At 43.1% G+C, this 26,243-nt stretch overlaps 1 protein-coding gene across 1 annotated transcript in view; it reads left to right on the forward strand.

Moving 5' to 3' along the window:
* Positions 1–26,243, forward strand: part of SPECC1 (sperm antigen with calponin homology and coiled-coil domains 1) — a 316,173-nt gene that overhangs the window by 32,556 nt on the left and 257,374 nt on the right. Inside the window, 2 exon segments of the mRNA XM_056819663.1 lie at positions 5,587–5,764; positions 14,998–15,133. Coding sequence (XP_056675641.1) covers positions 5,618–5,764; positions 14,998–15,133 — 283 coding nt within the window. The 5' untranslated portion in view covers positions 5,587–5,617.

Raw genomic sequence — 26,243 nt, forward strand, 5'->3', positions numbered from 1 at the left:
TGTGCATGAAAGAGATTTAAGTGGAAAAGCCGTTGCACAGAGACAGTCCCACTCTCTCGGCATTGGAAGCCTGGGTCCAGTGGCACGAAAAATCGTTACACCTGGAGACTTCCTTAGCTGCATTGGGTGGCCATGTTGTCCTTTGTGCTCCAACACGCCCTGAGCACTCCACAGTGCTTTGCTGCGTCGCCATCTCAGCCGTTGAGCCTTCTTATTGGTTTCTTCTGTCTGTTCGGCCAAAGCAGTCTTCACATGCTGGGTGAGCAAAGCCCTGGTTCACCAGGGGTCGACATCGACCCGATGGCTACCCTCACAAGGTTTAGCCGGCCTGTCGAAGCCGTTGCCCGGGGTGTGGCCATTGCCGCATGCTAGCAGCTACTGGGAGCCACAAGTGAGAGCTGAGTGTCAGGTGGGGGTTAGAGGCTGGATTATCATTACATCATAAGAAATGACCAAGAGGAAAAGTGCAGAAACACATAAAAAAACTTACAGGAACTGAGGCAGAATGATGTGTGCAGAATCGGGAGAACAATAGACACAGTGACTGCAATAATATCAACAAAGACAATATGATAACAAACTTTAATGACCATTCTTTGCTTGGGTGATAAATCACCTTGTCATCCTATCAGTAGAGAAGTGAGGGAACTCCCAACATTGCTGAAATCACAGGTTTGACAAATGACAACAGGAACAACAAAAACCCTTCTCAGATCAAGTCAGTAACTCTTTGATAAGACCCTGATTTGTGGAGTTGAACAAGACAAAATCCAGCTCTTTGTAGTAGAAAGACCACCGAGCTGGAGGGCGAAGACCTACAGTGGACTCCATCCTGAGGCTAGCTGTTAGTTCCTGACCAGGACTACTCACGTCCCTGCATTGTTGTGGGGAAAGCGCCTGGTAAACCATAAAACACGATACCAATGGGAGGAATGATGACGGTCATCGGAGCATAGAGTGAGAGTTCAAAAGGACCTTAGAGGGCATTTAATCCAACCTCCTCATCTTACAGAAGTGGAATATGAGGCCCATAAAGGTGGCCAGGTCAATACATAAAGTCAACAGGCATTTACTGAGCACCTACTATGTACTGTTCACTCAGTGTGTGCTGTAGGTGGTGATGGTTGGCTTCCTGATTAAGGTGGACTGGATTATGGGTTAGAGATTTTGTGGTAGAGAGTGTGAAAACAAATTAGAGATTGAATGAAATTAAGAAATATGATCATTTGCTGACCACTTCCAGAGAAAGAATTGTTGTCATTGGAATATAGATGAAAGCATACGGTTTTTCACTTATTTGGGTGTTTATTTTGGGGTTTTGGTTTTATAAGATTATTCACTTACAAAAATGAACAATATAGAAGTATGTTTTGCATGATAATATGTGTACAACCCAGAAAAATTAAAATGAAATTTAAATAAATTAATTAAAATTAAAAGAAAAAAATAATAATTTAATAATATTTACCTAGTGCTTACTATGTGCCAAGCACTGTGCTAAGTGCTTTACAAAGATCTCATTTGATCCTCACAATAATTGTGGTGCTATTATTAGCTCTATTTTGTAGATGAAGAAACTGAGGCCAAACAGAAGTTAAGTTGTGACTACTTGCCCAGAGTCACATAGCCAGTAAGTGTCTGAGGCTACCCCCTACTGTCCCTAATAGCACTGGTTATTAAACGGTCAATAAAACTGTTTTCCAGATAAAAAGTTATGCCATTTACCTACCTCTCCTCCATTAATCAGTGGTCCCTGTTTTCTGGTGAGCATCTTATGTACACCCTCTCCCCGTCTTTGCACATGTCAAATGTCCCCATAACCAGGAATGCATTTGCTCCTCATGTCTGCTTTTTGGGACCTTCACCTTCAAAGCTCAGTTTAAATGTCACCTCTTTCTTTTCAGAGAAGGATCTAATAAACTCATTGACACTAAGATCTGTGTCCTCTAAGTCCTGAATGGATTCCCTTCTCTAGGAGGATATTTGCAAAGGGGTAGTGGGTTTCTTCTTGGTTTGGGGTCTGTTCCTGTGATTTTAGGGAACTCACAGTAATCAGTTCAGGAATTCGAGAAACTTGTCTGTAACTTACCTTCTCAGAAAGTTATAGAGGGAGGGGGCAGATAGGTGTAGGTAGCTCAGTGGATTGAGAGCCAGTCCTAGAGATGGGAGGTCCTGGATTCAAATCTGACCTCAGGGTTACACAGCTAGAAAGTGTCTGAGGTAATCACTTTACCCACATTGCTTAGCCCTTCCCATTCTTGTGCCTTTGATCCAATACAAAAATATTGATTCTAAGATAAGGGTTAAAAAAAAAAGATGAGGAAACTGAGGCCCAGGCAAGTGATTTGCCTAGTGAGATACAAGTCCTCTGATTCCAGAAGCAGTTTTCATTTCTCCACTTCATGCTTCTTCCCTAAACCTTGGAGGAATCAGCTCTCCTCTTAGCTGTAGTTCACTGAGGACAGTTCTTTGAAAAACAAAAAGTTACCCTCTCTCCCCGACCCATAACTGCTACTGCTACTACCAGTGCTGCTATCTTCCTTTGGCCCAGGGAGCTCAACGGAGCATTCCTGCCCCCTGATACCTAGGGGAGGCCCAGGTGGATCGTTGGCCTGGAGAGCCAACAGGATGCTCTGGCAGACAATCTGGTCATCAGACAAGAGGCTGTGCCAACTGCCAGAGTCTGCAGGAATGCCTGGCCACAGGCTTGCAGACACAAGTCAAGTCCAAACAGGAATATGAGCTGGATTTATCTTGCCCAGGAGATCCAGCTGCTTCCCTCCGTGCCATGGTCAGGCAGACCAGAGAGCACCCGAGACAAATGTGAGCTGTTAGCATGGACGCGACAATTGGTCTGAAATGGAATGAGAAGAAACGGGATGGTTTTCCCCACCCCGCAGCGGTGGCTGGAGCAGAATTGGGTGCACAAGAGCCAGAGAGTCTCAGGACAGCTAAGCAAGGTTGAAGAATGGAGTTGGCGTAGGCTGCCAAGCCTTCAAGATCCAGTTAGGTCATGAGAGTAGCCACTGCTAACATCCATCCATCAGCAGTGAAGATGGAGATCTCAGAGACCATCTAGTTCAACTCTATAATTTTACAATTTAAGAAACTGAGGTACAAAGATGACTTGCTGGGATGGGAGTTGAACTCCCATCATGTAATTGGGAAATATTTAATGAAATCAATAAAAATAATTTTCTAAAAATGTAATCTTTTTGAAGGCAGGAGGGCTTAATAAATATTTGTTGATAGAAAAACACATCGACATATATAGACACATACATACACCTAGGTAGGGCAATAGATAGTGCCAGACCTGTTGTCAGGAAGAACTGAGTTCCAGTCCAGCCTCAGACACTTATTGTGTGACCCAGCAAGTCGCTTCACCCTTTTTGCCTCAGTTTCCTCATCTATAAAATAAACTGGAGAAAGAAATGGCAAAGCAGTATCTTTGCTAAGAAAACTCCAAAGGGGTCCCAAAGAGTTAGACATGACTAAGACAACTGAATAACTCTATGTGTGTGTGTGTGTGTGTGTGTGTGTACAAATACATAGATCTCCCTAGGCAAGTTCCTTAATCATTTAGAAGACTCAGTTTTCTCATCACTAAAATGGGGTACAGTAGATAGAGAACTGGTCTTGGAGTCAGTAAGTCCCACCTCTTAACACAGACTTTGTGACTCTCAGCAAGTTCTCTGCTCAACCTCTTTGGGTGTTTCCTTTAAAAATGTTCTTTAAACTGAGGGAATTAGATCAAGGTCCTGTGTTCTAATCCAATCCTCTCATTTTTACATAAGAGGAAATAGGCTCAGGGTTGGAGAATGAAGTAATCTGCCCATGGTCACCCAAGTTATAAATGACAATGCTGGGATTTGAAGCTCCAACTTAACCCTGCTGCCTCCCCCCACTCCCACCCCATACACACTGTTTATACTGTCTTATGAGGTACTGATTCTATGATCATCCCTCTGCTCTTCATTTTCCTCATCTGTAAAATGGGACTACTGATGTTCCTCTTACCAACCTCTTAAGACTGTAGTGAGGAAAGCATTCTGTCAACCTTAGCATGCTAACTGAAAGTAAGATAAAGTACTGACTATGTGGCTTCCTCATTTCCTAATTAATAAAGATAGCAAGCAATTTTCCCAAGACCATACAGTAGTTAGTTTCAGTCTCTTCTACTCTCCTCCTCAATATTCAATACTTTTCCTTTGCTTAAAAACAAATTTTATTTATATCTTTATTTTTAAAATCTTTCATTTCCAAAGATAACTCCCTCTCTGTCCCCCATGAACCATCCCCATCTTTTTTTTTTTTTAATCCCTTGCTTTTTGTCTTAGAATTGGTTCCAAGGAAGAAGAGCAGAGTAAGGGCTAGGCAACTAAGGTTAAGTGACTTGACCAGGGTCACACAGCTAGGAAATGGCTGAGGCCGGATTTGAGCCCAGGACCTCCTGTCTCTATCCACTGAGACAGCTCGCTGCCCCAAAGCATAATGAATACATCAACTAAGCCTGTTATATATTCAGTGTTCCCCACCCTCATTGTCAAAGAAGAATGTTCCTTTTCTCTTTCCTTCTTCAGGATGAAGCATAGAATCACTCACATAGTGTTTCAAGGTTTTGTTGTTTTCGATTGTTTATTTTTTTGTTTTTATTGTTGTTTTTTTGTATTTGTTGTTGTTTCCATTTTTTATTGTTGTCTTGCTTACTATTTTCCTGGTTCTACTTGCTTCAGTTCATCAAAGTCTTCCTGGACTTCTCTAAATTCTTCATATTGCCATCTCTGCAGGGCAGTAATATTACAAGACACTCATGTACCACAATTGGTTTAGCCATTGCCCAGTCAATGAACACTTCCGTCTTTTTTCTTCAATACTGATTTTCTTTTCCACTGTGCCGGCTTGGGCTTCTTTGAATACATTTATTAAATCGTAGCACCGAGACTGTTGTTCTAAGCTCGGAGAGTGGTTTATTCATTATGTAAAATATGTTCTCCAAAAAACCTAACAAAACAACCTTCGGAAAAGGACTGGAAAAGCTATCTTGGTGTTCTTGTGATCATTTCAAAAGCAATTTGGGGCTGATTGGCTTTTGTATAATAACTTGATCTCCTGGGAAACAGCCAGGCTCTGTCTCTGGAGATGGAGGAGATGGAGGAGATGGACACCCATCTCCACTCCCTGCCTACTTACGGTCTTGGCTTGAGCCAACCTGGCTAGAATTGCTGCCTGACGTAAGGGGTGTTTAGGTGACCTTTTCCCAGAAGCCCTTGCAATCCCAATGGAAAATCATGTCCAAAAATTAACAGCTTAGTGAAAAGAGATGCTTCTTGTAGGATAGAGTTTGGGGTGGAATTTAGAAAATGTGACCTCTTGCTAAGGGTATCCAGTTTGTTCTCAAGAGACTTTGTTGATCATAGAGAAAGAATGTTCTACTTTCAGCTAAATCTGAGGGCGGGTCTTCATGATGCTAACAACCCCGGGAAGGTTACGTAGTGACAAATGGATGCCCTCTTTAAGATACCGCTTGGGTTCAAGATGATGAAAACATCATTTTTTATTTCATTTTTTTCTCTCCTGTTCCAGCATCCTCTAGGAAATCAGACTCCTTAGAACCATGAAGAGTGTGGCCAAACCCTGGAACGCATCCATAAAGCAAGGGACCCACGGTGTTGAGCGGGGACGCCCCCTCCCTTCAACTACATCTGGAATGAAGACTTCCAAGTCTTCGACATCACTTTCCTTCGAATCTAGACTCAGCAAGGTACTGATTTTTTTTAATAGCACATGCCAAGTTGGTGTTAATTTTGAGTATTACCTAAGATGAGGGAGAAGGAAAACTATTCTTTTGCTGGGGTAATGCCAATGATTGCTTAGGGAGGCATGTCTGACTGAAGGAGAATAGCCATCATTTATTAAGCACCTACCATATGTCCGACTGAAGACAGCTCAGTGGCTAAGTGCTGAGCCTGGTGTCAGGAAGACCTGAGTTCAAAACCAGCCTCAGATACTCACTAGCTATGTGACCTTAGGCAAGTCACTTAACCTCTGCCTTAATCTGTAAAAATGAAATTATAATCTCTAATAATAAAAATATTATATTTTATGAGGTTTATTAAGGATCATTAGAAATCAAGGAATAAAGAGGATACAAAAAAATCCCCACACTTAGTTTACCATCATACTTGCTGCATCATCCCAAAAAAGAGGACATGGGTGGAATTACCACCAGTTAAATACCAATAATGTGATCCTGCCAATGTGGAGATGCAGGAGAGATTATAGGGAATTATGGGAAATACTCAGGACTTCTGGGGAATGAAGTCAAAGGTTCAAAATCTCCATTTATACAAATCCACTGGAGAAGGAAATGGCAAACCACTCCAGTATCCTTTCTTTCTTTCTTTCTTTCTTTCTTTCTTTCTTTCTTTCTTTCTTTCTTTCTTTCTTTCTTTCTTTCTTTCTTTCTTTCTTTCTTTCTTTCTTTCTTTCTTTCTTTCTTTCTTTCTTTCTTTCTTTCTTTCTTTCTTTCTTTCTTTCTTTTTTAAAAACCCTTAACTTTCATCTTGGAGCCACAGAAGAGTGGTAAGGGCTAGGCAATAGGGGTCAAGTGACTTGCCCAGGGTCACACAGCTAAGAAGTAGCTGAGGCCAGATTTGAACCCAGGACCTTCCATCTCTAGGCCTGATTCTCAATCCACTGAGCTACCCAGCTGCCCCTCCAGTATCCTTTCTAAGAAACCCTATGAAAAGTATTGGCCTGCTATGGTCCATGGAATCACAAAGAGTTGGACGTGACTGAACAACTGAACAACACTGTGCTAGGTGCTAAGAATGAATGAAACAGTCCCTGCCTCCAGGGAGCTTCTAATCAATCAGTCAATCACCAAGAATTTATTAGACATCTATTACCATGTGCCAGGCACTGTGCTAGCCTGGGGGGATAAAAAGACAATGACTGGAACAACTCCTGTGCTCCAGGAAAGGAAGGATGGTTGTGGATAGGCTGGCTGTGTTTGGAAAGGGGAGAACAGAGAACAGCCAGTACCCCAATATTCCTAATATTTGTATTTTGTCACAAACTTTTCCTCTTATGTAGATTATAAAAATTCCCTCTGATTGTAGATAATTCCTTCTATTAAAAAAAAAACCACATCTTCTTCTTAGTATTGATTCTAAGACAGAAGAGTGGTAAGGGCTAGGCAATTAGGGTTAAGTGACTTGCCCAGGGTCAAACAGCCAGGAAGTATCTGATGCCACATTTGAACCCAGGTCTTCCCAACTCCAGGCCTAGCACTCTATCCATAATGCTATCTAACTACCTCAATAGTAGATTGTTTCTTGAGTTGCAGCCAAAATAATTAATCACCCAGTACCTGTCTTTCTGCTGAAGAGCTTCTCCCCTCTCTGGGTAAAAAGAGACAAAAATGAAATATTCTCTGCCCACCCAGAGTTTCTCTTTCTAGTAGGAATATAAAGGAAATATGAGAAAAAAAGGATGCATGAACTTGTTTATGTACCCAAGAACCTACAGCTCCTACAAAAAAAACTTACTTCTATGCCCCATTATGGTGTAGAAGTGACTCTGCTGTGGAAGAATCTACCAGAGGAGTACAAGTATAATTTTTTTATTAAAACCCCTACCTTCCATCTTGGAGTCAATACTGTGTATTGGCTCCAAGGCAGAAGAGCAGTAAAGGCTAGGCAATGGGGGTCAAGTGACTTGCCCAGGGTCACACAGCTAGGAAGTATCTGAGGCCAGATTTGAACCTAGGACCTCCCGTCTCTAGGCCTGACTAGCTTATATTTTTAAGGGTCTCCTGAGCTGGAAAGGCTTTGAATGTAGGCTCAGCCACAGGCTCCAGGTCTCTTGTTTGAGACTTGTACAGAGAAGCTCATCATTATTAGGAGGTTATGCACCAAATTATCTTTTTATTTCCCCTTTTTGATTAAATTAGCTCATGAATACAATCTGTTAAGGGAGTTAAATTTGAATAAAGCATTTATTTAAGAGCCTGCTGTATGTTTTCGCTAAAGTCAATTGGATTTCCACAATACATTTTGTACCAATATAGAGTGGAGAAGAGAGCCACTAACCCAGGATGGAAAACTGCTGTGCCTATTGACAGTGGGCCTATGAGTGACTGCACTTCTAGCCTGGATGAGAGAGGGAGGCTTTCTCCCTTCAAAAAAAACTGAGGCCCTGAATTGAATGTAAAGGAAAAAGCGATTTAACAAACCTGAAAACAAAAATATCTTTAGCCATGAGGAATAGTGAGTCTCTAAGTAGTAATGTCCTTACTCACTGCCAGTAGAAGTACCTGTCCTGGGACTTTGTTAGGAGGGAAAGAGCCAGGGGGAAGCAAATAAATCCACTAAAGACTGGGGCTGGGTATCAGTCTTACTCAGTGTTTGGGGGTGTCCAGATCCCATTATAGTAAGGTTTGGCATAGGAGGAAAAAACAGAAGGTGCCCCATCAATAATTCTGACTATCCCTTCCATATCCTTCACCATACCTTTCCCTGCCTCTAGCCTCTCCTCTGCCCCTCTGGATGAGAAGGAAGAGAGGGAAAAAGGATAATGGATAAAGAAGAGGGAGAAGGTAGAAAGGAGAAGGAAATGTAAGAAGAGAGAGTTATACCTATTCCAAAAGAAGCAGAAGAGACTGTAATTCATTGAAGGCAAAGAATAGCTCTGCCTTTGTCTCTCCCTCCCACCCTTCATCCTTTTTTGGGGGTGGTATTTGTATCTCTAGCACTTAGCTTGGTACCCAGAAGAAAGTGCTTAATGAATACTCTATTTTCTCTTTTCTTTCTTTCTTTCTTTCTTTCTTTCTTTCTTTCTTTCTTTCTTTCTTTCTTTCTTTCTTTCTTTCTTTCTTTCTTTCTTTCTTTCTTTCTTTCTTTCTTTCTTTCTTTCTTTCTTCCTTTCTTCCTTTCTTCCTTTCTTCCTTTCTTCCTTTCTTCCTTTCTTCCTTTCTTCCTTTCTTCCTTTCTTCCTTTCTTCCTTTCTTCCTTTCTTCCTTCCTTCCTTCCTTCCTTCCTTCCTTCCTTCCTTCCTTCCTTCCTTCCTTCCTTCCTTCCTTCCTTCCTTCCTTCCTTCCTTCCTTCCTTCCTTCCTTTCTTTCTTTCTCACTCTATCTTATATATATATAAACATTTATCCATCTACCTACCTATCTATCCATTTATCTCTCTATCTATATCCATTTATCCATCTATCTACCTACCTACTTACCCATCCATTTATCTATCTACCTATATCTATCTGCCCATGTCTGTCTGTCCATCTATCTATCTATCTATCTATCTATCTATCTATCTATCTATCTATCTATCTATCTATCTATCTATCCAGCCATCCATCCATCTATCTATCTATCTATCTATCTATCTATCTATCTATCTATCTATCTATCTATCTATCTATCTATCTCTTCCCATTAACTTCAATGGAGAGGTCAGACTGCTACTCCTCTTTTTTGAGAGCAAAGAGGCACATTAAGATATTTTAAGGGAGCAACAAAGTGGCTCAGTGGATTGAGAGCCAGGCCCAGAGGCTGAAGGTCCTGGGTTTAAATCTGACCTCAGATACTTCCTAGCTGTGTGACCCTGGACAAGTCACTTAACCCCCATTGCCTAGCCCTTACCACTCTTCTGTCTTAGAACCAATACACAGTATTTTTTGAACCTTAGGCCAATGACAAAGGGTTTGATAGAGAAATTGGGTATGATTGATCCAGAAGAGTCGGGGGACTTAGGTTCAAGCCCTACCTTTCAAGTCACTTAGCCTCAAGTCATAGTGTCGTCATCTAGAAATGAGAGGGCTGCACTAAATAGCACTAGAAATAAATACCAGAACTCAGTTAGGGATGTTTGAGGCAGGATGTAGTTTATGCTTAGCTCAGTGGCAGTAGAGGAGGGGGGTTTAGTGCTGACATAAATAAATTTTACTGGGAGGGATAGCAAAAGATGACATTTTTCTACATGTCCCATGAAGGAGATCCTGTCTCGAGTGCATTAGATGCACCATCTTTGACAGCAGTTGCATCTATGAATATTCCCTGCACTGATGCAGACATTTGTCCTCATCCCGTGTGATTTTTGTCCTTGTGGCCACCACACAAGCTTTGACTCACTTAAATTCTTAATCACTTAAAAACCACACTCAGACTTTGGAGACACCCCACGTGTGTAAGGCTTTTTACAGACCGTTAAAATGTGTAAATGTTGGCTACCGGAGGGCTGATTGCCCTTCGGGTCTGCTCCAATTCTGATTTTTCTCCGCTTGTGCTATTCCAAGATTCACAACTGTATTATGGCCCTGCTGGGAAAAGGTCAAAGTGGAAAAGACGGGGAGCAGCTTGGGAAACTTAAAAGCCTGCTGTGACTTCCCAAGAGACCATCCTTCCTGCTCTGTCATTCTGGGGCCAATTCATGGTCCATCTACAGGGTCTACCAGAGAGCTGCGTATAAACATGGAACCAAATTGCTGGGATTTTTTTTCTCTCTCTTGTTTATTTAGGATATAAAGGAAAGAAAGGTCAGCTGGACAGAATTTCCCCCACCCTTCCCACATTTACCAGGACCACACATGTATGTATGTACGTATGTATTTGTATGTATTTATATACATCTACATACATGTACTTATCTGCATATAGACACCAATCCATAGATATGTATCTATATTTGTATCTATAATACGTATATATTATGTATTATATACAATAAATCAACCTGCCATATATGCATGTATAATATACACATTCAAATACATCTACACACATATAATACACACACATGCATAGACATATATATATACATACATGTATATATGTATGTGTGTGTGAAATCTCATTTAGTCTTCCCAGCAACCCTAGGAGGGAGATTCTATTATATTCTTACTTTACAGATGAAGAAGCAGAGGCAGAGGTTAAGTGGCCGACCTAGGGTCAGAAAGCCAATAGCCATCTGAGGTGGATTTGAACTCAGATCTTCTTGACTCCGTGATGGAGTGTTTTATGCCTGGCCATTACTCTGGTGCTCAGTTAACCCAGGGGACAGAAACTGATGCATTGAAGAGTGAAACTGCCCAAGGGACCCATTTTCAGTCACATTTCCTCTATTTCTAGTCATATTTTCACCTTTGGGGGAGGCTGGATTTACTTTGTGGCCTTTTCCCTTTTCTCTGGCTCAAAGAGAATGTCAGAACTGGGAAGGCAGCAGAACCAGGAGAACGATTTAGTAGCCAATAAAAACTACACTGAAATTGGACAACTTGGGAAAAAGGCAGTGTGGAGCCCCCCCACCATTCCAGACTGCCATACCAGTATTATTTGCACCTGGGCTTCTCAGAGAGCATGAGGCCCTGGGAAACTGGAAGAGCTGAAGGGACTTCAGAGGCCACCCAGGCCAACCTCTCATCTTATAGAGAAAAAACTGAAAAGCCCAGGGAGGTGACTATTGAAGTATAGGTCCTCCAGAGCCCCTGTGTCATAAGGGGAAGTCGGTCAGGGTCAGGGAGAGGGCTTAGAACATCCAATGTCAGAGCAGGAATGGATCCAAGGGAATTGGGCCCAGAAAGGGGAAGGGACTTGTCCAAAGTCCTCCATCTGGTGAGTGTTAGAACCAACCTGAGAACCAGGGATTCCTGGAGTCCCGCGACATGGCCCTTCCACTGTGTCCCAATGCTCCTGCCCTCTATTTCCTTTCAAGCATTTGCTATGAATTAGGTGCTGTCCAACAAGCCTTCAGATGAAATCCCCTCTCCTGGTTCATTTTAATGACATCAGAAAATGGAAACATTTGCCTTTGAAAGTAGGAACAGAGGCATTTTGTTTGTGTCTGGAATTCCCTGATGTCAGGCAATGCATTTCCCTTCTTTATTTGGCGAGCTCTCCTGGGACGGCTCAGCCTCCATAATCATTGCTCTCACCCACTTCCTCTGGTGTTCTGGGAGGGAGACTCCACCCCTGCCCCAGCATGGGGTGTCTGGAGGATGGGGTAGAGAATTCAAGCAATATGGACCACCCCAGCTATTTTTACCTTGACTGCTGGGAACTTGTCAATGGATAAAGGCCGATGAAACCACCACGTTTGGAGAGGGTTGGAAGCCAAAACAACTGGGAGCCCAGGAGCTCCACCACAGTGTGATTCGGACCTGGTACCTGTCCTGGAAGATCCAAGAACAGTCACATTTATATGGGAAAGCCTAGCTTAAAGAGAAAAGGGATATCAGATTTGTAGCTCTTATAAATGAACGTAAAACAGCCTCCCCCTTCTAGTGATATCAGGGGACAGTTTTGCAGTGAAATACATTTGAGATCACCAATCGAGACCTATTAACATCTTTGTTCACAAAGACCCAGTCATAGTCTAATAAATCTGGCAGTATTCACTGGGCAAGGATCCAGGTTTGAACTGACTGTAGCCCCCTTTTTAGAATGAGCTACACTCGCCACCCTCTTTTAAGTCCCCTCTGAAGTCAGTGCTAGTGGGTAACAGCCAAGTTCTTCAAAGCTGGGTCATGAACTTGCAAGGATCTGACTTACTATGAGCTCCTGTGTCCTTTCACTTAGACTGTGGAGCTAGATCATCTGATCCAAGTCTCTCGTTGAACAGAAGAGGAGACAGATGGGCCATGTTGTTTGCCCAAGAGTCCCATAGCTGGTTAAGTGTCCAATTCGGTTTTTCCTAGTCTAATGTGCTTTTTCCTACCTTGCCTTGTATCTCTTCTCTTCCATCCCACAATTCCTTATTTCCCTTGGTCACTATAGAAATCTTAGGCTCATAGATTTAGAGTCAGAAATGGTGATAGGAGCATAGAAAGAGAGCTAAAGGGTCTTATAATTCCATATCTTCCATCTTTCCCAGTTTTGGTGGTTGTTCAATTATTTCCGTGGTGATTCTATTTAGGGTTTTCTTGGCAAAGATCCTGGAGTGTTGTTGTTTTTTTTTCTTTTTCCTTTTTTCCCCATTTCCCCCTTTTCTAGCTCATTTGACATATGAGGAAACAGACAAATAGAGTTAAGTGACTTGCCCAGAGCTATCCAGCTAGTGTGTGTCTTGAGTCCAGATTTGAACGGAGGAAAATGAGTTTTACTGACTGCAAACCCAGTACTCTGTGCACTATGGCACCACCTAGCTGCAATCATAGATTATTATTGGTTTTTACAGCTGGAAGAGGTCTTAGAATTGAGTTGTACCTTTTCATTTTACAAATGATGAAAGTGAAGCCTTAAGTGTCTTTACTCCAAGTCACCTAGAGGTGGTAAGTGGAAGGAAGAGCTCAAATCTGAATTCAGACTTTCTAATTCTAAATCCCTTGACTGTTACCATTATACTGCACTGTGGAGAGATTTTCTATCACTGCTAGAATTGAAATTCTAGAGCGTATTGCTAAAGAGATGGCTGATGAAATTTAGAAAAGGAAGCAGTGATCACCAGCATGATACCCCTGGGAACAATTCATGCCAGACTAAGCTTATTTCCTTTTTTGTGGCAAGATTACTGGACTGGTAGATTATGGGGATGCTGGAGAAATAAAAACCAATTTTAATGTTTTCTAAGTGCTTTATAGACATCATCCCATTTGGTCCTCATAACAACTCTTTGAAATAGGTGCTGTTATTTTCCCCCTATTACCTATTATTTTTAAAAATTAAATCAGGGGGCAGCTGGGTGGCTCAGTGCATTGAGAGCCAGGCCTAGAGATGGGAGATCCTAGGTTCAAATCTGGCCTCAGCCACTTCCTAGCTGTGTGACCCTGGGCAAATCACTTGACTCCCATTGCCTAGCCCTTACCACTCTTCTGCCTTGGAGCCAATACACAGTATTAACTCCAAGATGGAAGGTAAGGGTTTAAAAAAAAAAAAGGGCAGCTCTCCAACCTTTGACCCCTACCTGACACCCAGCTCTCACTTGTGGCTCCCAGTAGCTGCTAGCATGTGGCAGCGGCCACACCCTGGGCAACAGCTTCGACAGGCCAGCTAAACCTTGTGAGGGTAGCCATCGGGTCATTGACCCCTGGTGAACTAGGGCTTTGCTCACCCAGCATGTGAAGACTGTTTCGGCCGAACAGATGGAAGAAACCAACAAGAAGGTTCAATGGCTGAGAGGGCGACACAGCAAAGCACTGTGGAGTGCTCAGGGCGTGTTGGAGCACAAAGGACAACACGGCCATCCAATGCAGCTGAGGAAGTCTCCAGGCGTAACGGCTTTTCGTGCCACTGGACCCAGACTTCCAAGGCCGAGAGAGTGGCACTGTCTCTGTGCACCGACTTTTCCACTTAAATCTTCATGCACAAGCATCGTTGTGCACACATGTACAAAGACAATCGTCATACTCGGCTTCTGAGAGACTACTACAATTACTGATAAGGAAACTGAGTCAGAAAGCTTTAAGAGACTTGCCTAGGATCACATAGGTATATAGTGTTTGAATCAGTATTTGATTCTAAGGCAGGAGAGTGGTAAGGACTGGGCAATGGGGGGTTAAGTGACTTGCCCAGGGTCACACAGCTAGGAAGGGTCCAAGGCCAGATTTGAACCCTGGACCTCCCATCTCTGGGCCTGGCTCTCAATCCACTGAGCCACCCATATTCCCCCCCCCATGAGTCATTTAACTCTATTAGCCTCAGTTTCCTCATCTGGAGAATGGCAAACCATTCCAGGATATTTGCCAAGAATCACGGGATCACAAAGAGTGGGATATGACTGAAAATGGCTAAAAAACAACTTTTGCTACTGAGCAAGATGTGGGTGGGGTGATGGCATAATGACATAATGTACCCCCAACCCCAAAGTCATCATTAATAATTTGATTGTCAATTTGAGAAGATGTCTGTAGTCCATCAGGAGCTTTATTTAGTCCATCCAAGTTATTTATTAAGTCCATCACCTGCTGTGTACCAAGTGGCATGTCCTTAAGCACGGGGGGATACTTACTGAGTCTTCTTTGTCTCCCCCTCCCTTCTCCTTCCACTCTCCATTCCAGCTAAAGAGGGCCAGTAGTGATGACATGCTCAGCAAACCGGGCAATACCACATCATCTGGAGTTGCCAGGCTGAAGAAGACTGTAACGGCTGGAGCCATCTCGGAGCTTTCGGAGAATCGCTTGAAGAGCTGCGTAGGTAGGCAGTTCATTCACAATTCTCCATCAAAGTCCTTCTCCTTTGAACCCCCATGAAGCTGGGAACGCAGGCATTGGGGAAAAGGAGGAGGGTTTCATTGATGCAGGGAACTGCCAATGGAGTTGCCAATGGTCTGCCAATGGTCTGCCAGTGTAGACCTGCTTGGGACTCACCGACTTTGTGGGGCTGAAGTAGGACCTGAGTGGAGATCTCTCCTACACCAAGATGGCCCTTGAAATGTCTGAAAGATGTGATTACCCAATAAGACTTAGTACCACACTAAGGCTAGGGCAAATGGAGCATAACTTCTTGTATACATTCTCCTATGTGGAGGGGAGGGGTCACTTTATTCCTGGCATTTGTATCTCCAAGATCTAGCTCAGTGCCTGGACCATGGGAGGGGCTCAATTCATACTCAATGGTTGGTTGTATTTTGAAGGCAGAACTAAAACTGATTTGTGAGTGCAAGTCACAGGGGTAGGAATTTTGTCCGATATAAGGAGGAACTTTGTAACTTTACTATCTAGAGCAAATCATGTACTCTGATACGCAGGCAACTGGCTACAGATTATACTAAATTTATGTCTGGGTCATCTAGGTGGTTCAGTGGATAAAGTGCCAGGTCCTGAGTTCAAATTTGATCTGAGACACTTCCTAGCTATATGGTCTTGGGTGAGTCACTTAACCCCCAATTTTCTGCCTAAGATGGAAAGTAAGGGTTAAAAAAAATCTTTTTAAATCTGTCAGTTCATGAGTCTTTAATCTATCAGTTATTGGGCAGATCACATAGGATGAGAAAATAAGGACAGGTATGATCTTCACTACTTAGGGAGTGTAGGAAAGGATAAGGTGGTTTACAAAGATTATCTCGTTTAATTCTCCTAACAAGCCCGGTAGGTAATATGAATAATAGTTATGTAGCACCGGCTATGTGTCACTTTTCAATTATTGTCTCACATGAGGCAGGGGCTATTATCATCCTCATTTCTATGGCAGACGAGGTTCAGTGATTTGCTAGTAAGTGTCTGATTTGAGTTCAGATCCTCCTGAACCCCATCTACTGAACCATCTTGCTGCTTCAACTTGATAGAAACTCTCAGACTCATGAATGATTAATTTGGGGAACTATCTGGAACTGGAAGAGAGAAGGGGACCTTGGAAGCCATCTAAGCCACCCCCCTCAATAGTTAGGCCTAAGGAGGAGTTATTTGCCCTAAATCATTCCCAGAATGAATTTCCAAAGAGAGCATCCAATAAACTTTAATTTGACTAGTTTTCCAAAACTGAACCAGGGCGATGGCCCCATCTCCATCTTCCCTTCCACTTCTTCCTGCCTTGGGAGACTTGGGACCAATTTCCCCTTCAACATCAGAGATCTTATGTCTCCTTTTGTTGTAAAAAGAACATTGATGGTAAAGGTGAAATTTGTTTTCCTCATTATGAAAACATGAACATCCTGCCTTCCATTTACCTCTTGCGGAATTTTGAAATCCTCTTGTTTCTTCTTCGCAGTGGGTTTTTATGATGCGTTGAATGCTTTTAGTTAACACTCAGTAAAGAGGCATTTTATTAAAAAATCCATTGGGCCAGCTTGAAGGAAACGATTTTCTGACTCAATTATGATTAGATAAGAGTGCGTCCTCTTTAGTCTAGAGGGTTTTTTTTTTTTATTATTGAAGTTCTGATTTTCTTCCAACCACATTAATTGCTACTATAAATTCTGAAGTGCTTTGCTGCTTTTCAAATTGAGGGTGGTTTGGGGTTTTCTTAATTTTGGTGAAAGTGTGAGAGGTTGACCACTAGGCGGCGCCAACATCAAGCACATTAACTCAATTTTTTGATCTGGGGAATGATTTGGTTTGCTTTGAGAATCTGAAGAATTGAAAATTGGAAGGGACCCCAAAAGAGCATCTAATTCAACCCATTCCTGGCAAATAGTCCTCACTCTTGAACATCTTAGAGGAGAGCAAAATGTATCCTTCTTTTCTCCATGAAACATACAATTGGAAGAGTGGAATGGCTTGGAAAATCCTACATTTAGAGATGGTAGAGACTTCAAAAGCTATGTAGTCCATTCCCTTCTTTTTATTTATTTTTGTTATTTTCTTTTCTCTTTTCTTTCATTCTTCCTTTCTTCCTGCTTCCTCCCCTTCCTCCCTCCCTTCCTCCCTCCCTCCCTCCCTCCCTCCTTCCTTCCTTCCTTCCTTCCTTCCTTCCTTCCTTCCTTCCTTCCTTCCTTCCTTCCTTCCTTCCTTCCTCCCTCCCTCCCTCCCTCCCTCCCTCCCTCCCTCCCTCCCTCCTTCCTTCCTTCCTTCCTTCCTTCCTTCCTTCCTTCCTTCCTTCCTTCCTTCCTTCCTTCCTTCCTTCCTTCCTTCCTTCCTTCCTTCCTTCCTTCCTTCCTTCCTTCCTTCCTTCCTTCCTTCCTTCCTTCTCTGAATGAGCATTAACCCTACATAACTCATTATTACCCTGTCTGGGTCTCTCTTTCCCCAATTATAAATAAGGGGGGGGGGAATTGGACTAGATGATTTTTGAGGCCCCTTCTAGCTCTTAATCTAATTTAGATTTAATCTAAAGGGTGTCCCCTAAAGTCTTCATGCAGTTCCAAGCCATGGCTTTAAAAATTAGGGTTCTAAGGCAGTTAGGTGGCTGAATGGCTAGAGAGCCAGGCCTAAGGACGATGGGAGGACCTGTGTTCAAATGTGGCCTTGGACACTTCCTACCTGTGTCATTTAACCCCCGTTGCCTAGTCCTTACTGTTCTTCTGCCTTGGAATCCCAATACACAGATGGAAGGTAAGAATTTTTAAAAATGGGGGACCCTAAGACAACCCTCTGATCAATATAGAACACCTCAATTCTATAGAGACAAAATTTTCAGCCTTCTAAATCAGAAAACATAAGATATAGACTTGTGAGAGGGGATTTGATGAACCGTGGTGTGAGGTTGAGGAGGAGGATTCTTTTCTGGATGGGTTAGTGCTTTGTGTCGCTTTAATTTTTAAAGTAATTCATGAAAATGATTCTCCTGGTGCAAATGGTGTCATCTGACTAGCATGTGCCCAAGCCCACTGGAGTGTCTGCCAAGGACCAGGATATTTGACTGGGAAGCAGTCGATTCAGAACACTGGGAACAACAGATGGGTAAACCTTGGTATCTGTGATAATTGACTATGTCAGCGGCCAGCTGACATCCACTAACTGGGGGTAGAAGAAGGGGCTTTAGAATAAACGTGTGATTGTGTGTGGGCAGCTGGGTATCTCAGTGGATGGAAAGCCAGGTTCAAATCTGGCCTCAGACACTTCCCAGCTGTGTGACCCTGAGCAAGTCACTTGACCCCCATTGCCTAGCCCTTACCACTCTTCTGCCTTGGAACCAATCAATACACAGTATTGATTCTAAGATGGAAGGTAAGGGTTTAAAAAAAAAAGAATAAACATGTTAGAGGAGAGTATAAGACCTTACTTATCCTAGGGAACATGATTCTTGTAACCATAGAAAAATATTCTAAATTAACTAATTAAATAAAATTTCCAAAAAAAAAAAAGAAAAAAAAGAAAAAAATCTTACCACTAGGGAAGTTGAGGGAAGAAGATAGAGAAGGAAATTTCAAACTACTGTAGATTTGTTTGTTTGTATTTAATTTTTTTTAATTTATTTTTTTATTTGGTCAATTTCAAACATTATTCCTTAGTTAAAAAAAACCATATTCTTTCCTCCCTCCCCTTCCCATAGCTGATGCGCAATTCCACTGGGTTTTACATGTGTCCTTGATTTGAACCTATTTCCATGTAGTTGGTATTCACATTAGGATGTTCATTCAGAGTCTACATCCCCAATCATATCCCCTCAACCCATGTATTCAAGCAGTTGTTTTTCTTCTGTGTTTCTACTCCCACAGTTTTTCCTCTGAATGTGGATAGTTTTCTTTCTCATAGATCCCTCCAAGTTGCTGGGATCACTGCATTGCCACTAAAGGAAAATTGTACCACAGTGTATCAGTCTCTGTGTACATTGTTCTCCTGGTTCTGCTCCTTTCACTCTGCATCACTTCCTGGAGATCATTTCAGTTCACATGGAATCCCTCCAATTCATTATTCCTTTAGCACAATAGTATTCCATCACCAACAGATATAACAACTTGTCCAGCCATTCCCCAATTGATGGGCATCCCCTCGTTTTCCAATTTTTTGCCACAACAAAGAGTGCAGCTATTAATATTCTTGTACAAGTCTTTTTCCTTATTATCTCTTTGGGGTACAAACCCAGCAGTGCTATGGCTGGATCAAAGGGCAGACAGTCTTTTATCACCCTTTGGGCATAGTTCCAAATTGCCCTCCAGAATGGTTGGATCAATTCACAACTCCACCAATAGTGCATTAATGTCCGACTTTGCCACATCCCCTCCAGCATTCATTACTTTCCTTTGTTGTCATGTTAGCCAATCTGCTAGGTGTGAGGTGATACCTCAGAGTTGTTTTGATTTGCATTTCTCTGATTATAAGAGTCACTGCAGGTTTTTTAAACAAATATTGAATCACGGGTCTTGGTCTGTAGACACTTTTGTTGTTGTTCAGTCATGTCTGCCTCTTCATGGCCCAGTGGACCATATCATGCCAACACAGGTCACGGGGTTTTCTTGGCCAAGATAGTAGAGTGGTTGGTCATTTCCTTCTCCAGTGGATTAAAGCTAACAGAGATGAAGTGACTTATCCAGAGTCCCACAAATACTAACTTGATTTGAACTTGAATCTTTCTGACTCTGGGTCCGACATTCTGTCCACTGGTCTTATTACTCTCCCTAGAGTTCTTGTGGAGGCTCAGCTCTGCGCTTCAAATAGGGGAACATTCCAGTAGCTGGGTGGCTGAAGTGGAGAGAGTGCTGGACCGGGAGTCAGGAATGTTTGAGTTCGAATCCTATCTCAGATACTCTCTAGCTGCTCAAATCCCAGTTTTGTTGCCTGAAAAAAAGTAGGGTTAGAGTCGAGTTCTAAGATCCTTGCAATCCTTGCGAGCCCTTCTATAGCTTGGCTGCTGGGCCCCTGCCAGGATGTGCAGATTCAGCATGGATGAGGACAGAACCATCATGTAGGGGATCCCCACGAGTACCAAAGTTGGCCCAGCAGAAGGGGATCCCCCAAACCTCCAGCCCTGGGACTCTTTCTTTGTTCTCACCCTGCATATTGGCTTACAGAAACTATTCATGAGAAAGGCAAGGGAGAAGCTGGAGGACTATCCAATGAATTCATGGAAGACTGAAGTTCAGGTCTGTGACCTTCTCAAACGATCACGGCCCTCGGTGGAAAACATTATCAAACTGGCTCTTTCAGCTGCTTTTCCTGGTGGGTTGCATACACTGGCCTATTGTGTGGCTCCTCACTGCTTGCAGAGTTCTTGAGGTCTCTGGGGTTCACTGCTGGGCTGGATAAGATTTCTGCTTGCATATTCAATCCTTCCATGTCATCATCCATTAAAAAGAGAGAAAGGGAGCAATGAGGTACTCAGTGGATGGCAAGCCAGGCCTGGGTTCAAATGTGACCTCAGACACTTTCTGGCTAGGTGACCCTGGGCATGTCACTTGACCCCCATTGCCCAGCACTTACAGCTCTTCTGCCTCCCAACCAATATACCTTATCGATTCTAAGGCAGGAGGGGTGAGGGGTTTTTGTTTTTTTAAGAGAGGGAAAAGAGATGGAAAGGGCCATGATCACATCTGTAAGACCAGAGCTTTTCTCTTTTTCCCTCCTTCAACACATCATCATCTCGTCTGCCCTCCTCTCACACTCTTATGGGCTGGGGCACACAGGTCAAGTGACTTGCCCAGAGTGCCACAACCCAGGTAGGATTTGAACTCAGATCCTCTGATTCTAAATCCAAAATACTCCTTCCACTGTACCACACAGTCCAGTGTTTCTGACTTCTCTATACTATGGTGCTTCCTCTCTCCCTCCTTTCTTATATCCTCCTCATCATCATAGCTAGTGTTGGCAATGTACTTTATATAGATTATCTCATACAATCTCCACAGTTATTATTCCCATTTTGCAGATGAGGCAGCTGGGGCTCACAGAGATTAGGTGACTTGCCCATGGTCACCTAGTTGGAAAGTATCTGAGGCGGAATTTGAATTCAGGTCTTTCCTGATTCCATGCCCTGTACCACTGAGCTGCCTGGTGGAGACAGTCCTGCATTTGACAGCTCCCCAAAGGAGCCCAGCTGGGTTCAGTGGTTCTGTGCTGTAAATACCCCAACAAGCATTTATTATGCACCTGCTTGTACTAGACTGTGCTAAGTGAGCTTGTACTCTCTATAGGAGAAAATAAGCACATTAAATAAGTGTATATCTATGAGATAGATTTCAGGGGGTGAGGAGGAAGTCAGCAGCAAATAAGGGCATCAGAAGAGACATCTGAACTGAGTTATTTATAAGAAAATGTCTCGAACAATTCCACACATTTATCTGATATTGCTGGGAAACAAAGTGTTCTACTGAACTGAAATTCTCCATATAACTGAAGCCCGTAACTTTAAACACCATTTTAATGTTATTTAATGTTATTTTTATTACCTTTGATAGAAATCTTTCTAAATAGTTTGCTGAGCCATTTTCAACAATGTAACTAAAGTCACCAGGGGAGAGGCAGCAACTCTCTGCTCAGTTACAGTGGTCAGTCAGTGTCTCAAATCAGACCTCAGCCACCTACTTACTAACCTGGAGACATGAGAGTTCAAATCTAGACTCAGACACTGCCTAGCTGTGTGACCCTGGTCAAGTCACTTAACACCCTTTGCCTAACCCTCGCCACTCTTCTCCCTTAGTAATGGTTCTAAGACAATAGAAGGTGAGTGTTTTAAAAAAAATAGGCAAGGTCTCCGTACTTTGCTGCCTAGTTAAAAAGGCCCATTCCTCCTTCCTCCCACATAACGATGGATGAGCTATTTTTCAAGGGATGTACTGTGTCAAGGAGATCTGTTTAGGAGTTTATTGGAGGTCACTTGAGTCAAGACAAAATGAATCAGACTTTTAAAATTGAATCCATTTCACACTCGGAAATACCTCCAAATGCTCAGAGGCATTTTGTGCCTTCTCAGAACTTAATTGAACCTTTTCTGGATGATTCCAAATCATCATTATGAATGAGGTAGACTCAGGGCCTCAAGGGACCTTCCAGACAACCTAGTCCAATTTCCTTGAATTTTTCTTTGCTAATTCTCCTATTTCCAATACCTGTCATTAGGTAATTGGGTGGCTCAGTGGATGGAGAGCCAGGATGAGAGGTCCTGGGTTCAAATTTGGCCTCAGGCACTTTCAATGCCTGTCATTGCCAATCAATAAAAATGGGATGAATTGAATTGGATACATATTTTTTAAATTCTACATTGATCTCAGAAAAAGGCTTTAAAGGGATATGGAGATCTCCTCCCACTCTGGCCCCTGAGATGAGAATGACATTATTTGGACGTTTCCTTTTTTTTTTCTGAAGCCTTACTTGGGACCCTTGAAGGGGTCACATTACAAACCAATTGAGTCCTCATTGTGGACCTAACATGGGCATCTTACCGCCTTTCAGATATCCCGTAAGGTCTGTGGATACGAGGATGTGGGTTCCATTGATTTTTGCTCAGGGAAAGAGACAGACAGGGTCAAGTCCAGTGGTAGAAGGAAGATTCCCCCCTTCCTGACAATTAGAGTGTGAACAAAATGGCGGCCTTCTGTGGAGGAGGGGCAGAGTTTGAAAATGGGCCATAAACCAATTAGGGAAGCTCCTCTGGCTTCTGAACCATTGTCGTGTAACTCCCAAGTTCAATAGGCTGTAAAGTATCCAGGATGCTAGAAAGGAACTTCAACAGATCCCCAGGAAAGCTGGCAATTGGCCTTTTTTTTTTTTAACTCCAAAGGCTTTGGGGTGGTCCATTCAAGCGCCCAGAAACCTGGCCTGTTCCAGATCAAAACTAGGGCTGGGAAAGAATTGAGTTAAAAACTTCTCAGGGGAGAGAGACAGAGAGAGAGAGACAAAGAGACAGAGAGACAGACAGAGACAGACAGACAGACAGACAGACAGACAGACAGACAGACAGAGAGAGGGAGGGAGGGAGGGAGAGACAGGAAGAGAGAGACAGAGAGAGAGACAGAGAGAGAGAGACAAAGAGACAGACAGACAGACAGAGACAGAGAGAGAGAGAGAGAGAGAGAGAGAGAGAGGCAGGGAGGGAGAGACAGGCAGAGAGAGACAGAGAGAAAGACAGAGAGAGAGAGAGAGAGAGAGAGGGAGGGAGGGAGAGAGAGAGGGAGGGAGGGAGAGACAGGCAGAGAGAGACAGAAAGACAGAGAGAGAGAGACAGAGAGGGAGGGAGGGAGAGACAGAGGGAGGGAGGGAGAGACAGGCAGAGAGAGACAGAGAGAGAGACAGAGAGGGAGGGAGGGAGAGACAGAGGCAGAGAGACAGAGACAGAGGGGGGGGGGAGAGGTGGGGGACTGCTGAGGGAGAATGTGGCAGGTGGGGTTTTGTTTAAACATTTCTTTATTGCCAGACAAGGGGTCACCTTTATGATTTCTTGATGACTCTTTGATGAGGAAACTATTTAGCATTTTTAAAAATCCTGACCTTCTGTCTTCGAATCAATACTGTGTATCGGTTCCATGGCCAGAGAGTGGTCAGAGTTAGGCAGTGGGGGTTAAGTGACTTGCCCAGGGTCACACAGCTAGGAAGTATGAGGCCAGATTTGAACTCTCATGTCTCCAGGCCTGGCTTAAAAAAACAACTGGATAATGATAGGAGCTGGGCTTGTGATTTTATTGGTATAAGGAATTCTGGGTCCTAGCAATACAAATCTTCACTTCTGCATTACAAAGAGTATTTCTAGAGTATCCAGAGAGACAGAGTCTCTTGCCCAGGGACAAATAGCCAGTTTGTTTCATAGTTGGAATTATTTGAACCATTTGGGGTTTTCTTGGCAGAGATACCAGAGTGGTTGGCCATTTTCTTCTCCAGCTCATTTCACAGATGAGGAGACTGAGGCAAACAGGATTTTCTTAGCAGAAATGCTGGTGTGGTTTGCCATTTCTTTTTCCAGCTCCTTTTTTACAAATGAGGAAATTGAGGCAAACAGGATTTTCTTAGCAGAGATCCTAAAGTAGATTTGCCATTTCCTTCTCCAGTTCATTTGACAGATAAGGAAAGGGAAGCAAACAGGGTTAAGTGACTTGCTCAGGGTCATACTGCCAGTAAGTATCTGAGTCCACATTTGAACTCAGGACTTCTTAACTAACTCTAGGCAAGGTATGCTGTGCACCACACCACCCTGGTGTCCTTTGTTAAGAAGCTGGTTTTAATGATGAAGGGAGGCAGATTAAAGAGGAAATGAGTACAATATAAAAAGCAGGTTATATATAAAATAGGGGGCAGCTGGGTAGCTCAGTGAATTGAGAGCCAGGTCTAGAGATGAGAGGTTCTGGGTTCAAATCTGGCCTCAGACACTTCCCAGCTGTGTGACCCTGGGCAGGTCACTTGACCCCCATTGCCTAGTCCTTACCACTCTTCTGCCTTGGAGCCAATATTTAGTTTTGACTCTGAGAAGGAAGGTGAGGGTTTAAAAACATACAAAAATGGGCTTTCTATTTTTAAAATGTACCTTGGAGGCTGCTAGTTGCCTCAGTGGATAAAGAATCAAACCTAGAGATAGGAGGTTCTGGGTTCAAATCTGACCCAAGACACTCCCTGGCTGTGTGACCCTGGATATTGCACTTAACCCCCATTGCCTAGCCCTTATCTCTCTCATGCTTTGGAACCAATGCATAATATTGATTCTAAGATGGAAGATAAGGGTTAAAAAGATGTGAATAAACAATCTCCATAACCCCTTCCAGTTTTAACTATTCCATATATTCTGTATAGCCAGGGCCCAAATTAGTTTGAATAATGAAGCCCCCAGAAATGGTCTTTTGTATTCAGATTCACATTGTTCAAAGTTATATTTGTATAAAACATGGTAACTGCTTCCAGTCCAAAGGAAAAAAAATAGCCAATATTTATATAGTGCTTAATATCTCATTTGATCAACTACACTCAGAAGGTAGATGCTATTATCCCATTTTACAGATAAGGAAACTGAGTCAGATTTTTAAAAAGTGATTTACCAAAGTCACAGAGCTAGTAAGTGTCTGAGACAAGATTTGAACTCAAATTCACAGATCTTGGCAGTATTTAGTTGTGCTTTGTGAATTTGAATAAATCAGGGCAATTTGTGTATGTGTATGTATTGTGGGGAAGGGCACTAATCAGGACCTAGCTGTATGAATTGTAAGCATAGTACTGAGGGGATGCAGTCAAGCCAAATCAAGTCAATAAGCATTTGTTTAGAGCCTACTATAAGGGCAGCTAGTTAGCACAATGGAGAGAGACAGACAGACAGACAGACAGGCAGACAGAGAGAGAGAGACAGAGACAGACAGAGATAGAGACAGAGAGAGACAGAGAGAAAGAGACAGAAATGGAGAGGACAGAGACAGAGAGAGAGGGAGAGAGACAGAGAGAGACAGACAGACAGACAGACAGAGAGACAGAGACAGAGAGACAGAGATAGAGACAGAGAGACAGAGAGAGATAGAGAGACAGAGACAGAAACGGAGAGGACAGAGACAGAGACAGAGAGATAGAGAGAGGGGGAGAGAGAGACAGAGACAGAGACAGAGACAGAAACGGAGAGGACAGAGACAGAAAGACAGAGAGAGGGGGAGAGAGAGAGACGGGGAGAGAGAGAGAGAGAGAGGGAGAGAGAGAGAGAGGGAGAGAGAGAGAGAGGGAGAGAGAGAGAGGGAGAAGAGAGAGAGAGAGAGAGAGAGAGAGAGAGAGAGAGAGAGAGAGAGAGAGAGAGAGAGAGAGAGAGAGAGAGAGACACGGAGGACCCGGGTTCAAATCGTCTTAGCTGTGTGACCCTGGGCAAGTCACTTGGTTTCTTTTGTCTGAAAAATAAAGGTAATCAGCCACTCTGTCCCCGCCCCCAGGCTGTTTGTTAGGATCAACGGAGATAATATCCTTCCAGCTGGTTATCCCCATTTCTTAGTCAGAGGCAGACGGGCTCCTGTCTGGGGAGCTCTCACTGTGGTCCC

The sequence above is a fragment of the Monodelphis domestica genome, chromosome 2 (genome assembly GCF_027887165.1).
Source record: "Monodelphis domestica isolate mMonDom1 chromosome 2, mMonDom1.pri, whole genome shotgun sequence".
NCBI classification, from domain to species: domain Eukaryota; kingdom Metazoa; phylum Chordata; class Mammalia; order Didelphimorphia; family Didelphidae; genus Monodelphis; species Monodelphis domestica.